This window comes from Myotis lucifugus, unplaced genomic scaffold, assembly GCF_000147115.1.
Source record: "Myotis lucifugus unplaced genomic scaffold, Myoluc2.0 scaffold_269, whole genome shotgun sequence".
Classification (NCBI taxonomy): domain Eukaryota; kingdom Metazoa; phylum Chordata; class Mammalia; order Chiroptera; family Vespertilionidae; genus Myotis; species Myotis lucifugus.
In genome coordinates this window covers 333,787-335,423 of record NW_005871317.1, presented here as the reverse complement: position 1 = coordinate 335,423, position 1,637 = coordinate 333,787, and the positions used below count along the sequence as shown (strand labels likewise).

The 1,637-nt window shown below is 62.5% G+C and overlaps 1 protein-coding gene across 1 annotated transcript in view; it reads left to right on the top strand.

Annotated features, from left to right (window-relative positions):
* The window catches only part of NF2 (neurofibromin 2), a 63,655-nt gene that overhangs the window by 45,353 nt on the left and 16,665 nt on the right, over window positions 1-1,637 (top strand). Inside the window, 2 exon segments of the mRNA XM_023762967.1 lie at window positions 688-915; window positions 1,117-1,160. Coding sequence (XP_023618735.1) covers window positions 688-915; window positions 1,117-1,160 — 272 coding nt within the window.

Below are 1,637 nucleotides of genomic sequence, written 5' to 3'. Positions count from 1 at the left end.
GTATCTTTGTTGCTGAAAGTATTACAGATGTTCGCAACCCGGACATCTGTCTGTTTGCTTGTCCCATTGACCCCCTGCACCCCGCCCCCGCCCCCGCCCCTCCCAGGCCTTCACCACTCTGTTGTCTGTGTCCGGGGGCTGTGCATAGATGCAGATAAGTTCCCCGGTTCGTGGGGTACCTTTAAAGCGGGGCTCAGCTTCGGCAGGACCGACCCTGGGGCCAGGTCGTCCTTGGTGGGGTCTGCCTGTCACTGAAGGGCGTTTAGTGGTGTCCCTGGCCTCGATCCATCCGATGCTGGTCGCACCCTCTTACCCCTCATTTGAGACAATCGAAAAGGTCTCCACACATCGTTAGGTGTCCCCCCAGGGGCAGGGTCTCCCCTGGTTGGGAGCTGATTTAAAGGGAAAGGAGAACGGGGTGAAGTTGGTTTTCCCCCTCCCCCAGCCTCGGTTCTGTGGGGACTCACCGTCAGGCGCCTCCGTGTTGCTCCCGCGGGTGGGACCCCACAGGCCCTTCTGAGACGAGGAGGGTGTGGCTTGCCGTCCGTCCGAGGGGACACTCGGTGGCAGGGCCGCAAGGAGTCCGAGACTCGGGCTCTTGCCGACCCGAGGGCCCGGGCTCCGATCTCGTGGGAGAACGGGCAGGGGATCCCCGCCGGCCCCCGCTCACGGCGCCCTCCTCTCCAGATGCGGTCGGAGGAGACGGCCGACCTGCTGGCGGAAAAGGCCCAAATCACCGAGGAGGAGGCGAAGCTCCTGGCGCAGAAGGCTGCGGAGGCCGAGCAGGAGATGCAGCGCATCAAGGCCACGGCCATCCGGACGGAGGAGGAGAATCGTGTGATGGAGCAGAAGGTGCTGGAGGCCGAGGTGCTGGCGCTGAAGATGGCCGAGGAGTCCGAGAGGAGGTCAGAGGCGGTTGGGGGGGGGGGCGGGGCCCAGGCACTGAGATAGAGCTGACCACAGCTGTCCCCGGGGCGGGGACAGGCTCCTTGGGGGCCAGGCCGGTGCTGCCGGAGCTCCCGGAAGGGACACGGGCACACAGTTCCCTCGTTGAGTGACGTCTGTCACGCGTGTGCCTTTGTGATAAGCCCGGTCCCTCCGATACTGTGTTTGCAGGGAAACCGTCAAGCGTGTCCGAGACTTGCTTTAGCTGAGGAAATGTGAGGAGGCTCTTCTTACATTTAAAAAACGTGTTTTTTAAAAATATATATATATATTTTGATTTGAGAGGGAAAGAGAGAGGGAAACATCCATGATGAGAGAGAACCATCCATCGGCTGCCTCCTACAGGCCCCCCACTGGGGATGGAGCCCGCAACCCGGGCGTGTGCCCTTGACCGGGAATCGAACCGTGACCTCCTGGTTCCTAGGTCGACGCTCAGCCACTGAGCCACGCCGGCCGGGGCCCTCTCCACGTCTTGCATGTCGGTCTGGGACGACGGTTCCTTGGTTTTCTGTCTGTCTGGGGCCCTTGCCCCGTGTCCGGGTCGCCTCCCCATGCATGATGCACGCTGGGGCTGGATCCTGTGTCCTACAGGGCAAGGGACTTGCACAAAGTGAGGGGCCTCAACCGGTGGTGCCTGAGGAGGGGGGCCCTTGGCCTGCAAATGAGTTCCAGGGAATGGGGGTGGGGGGCGG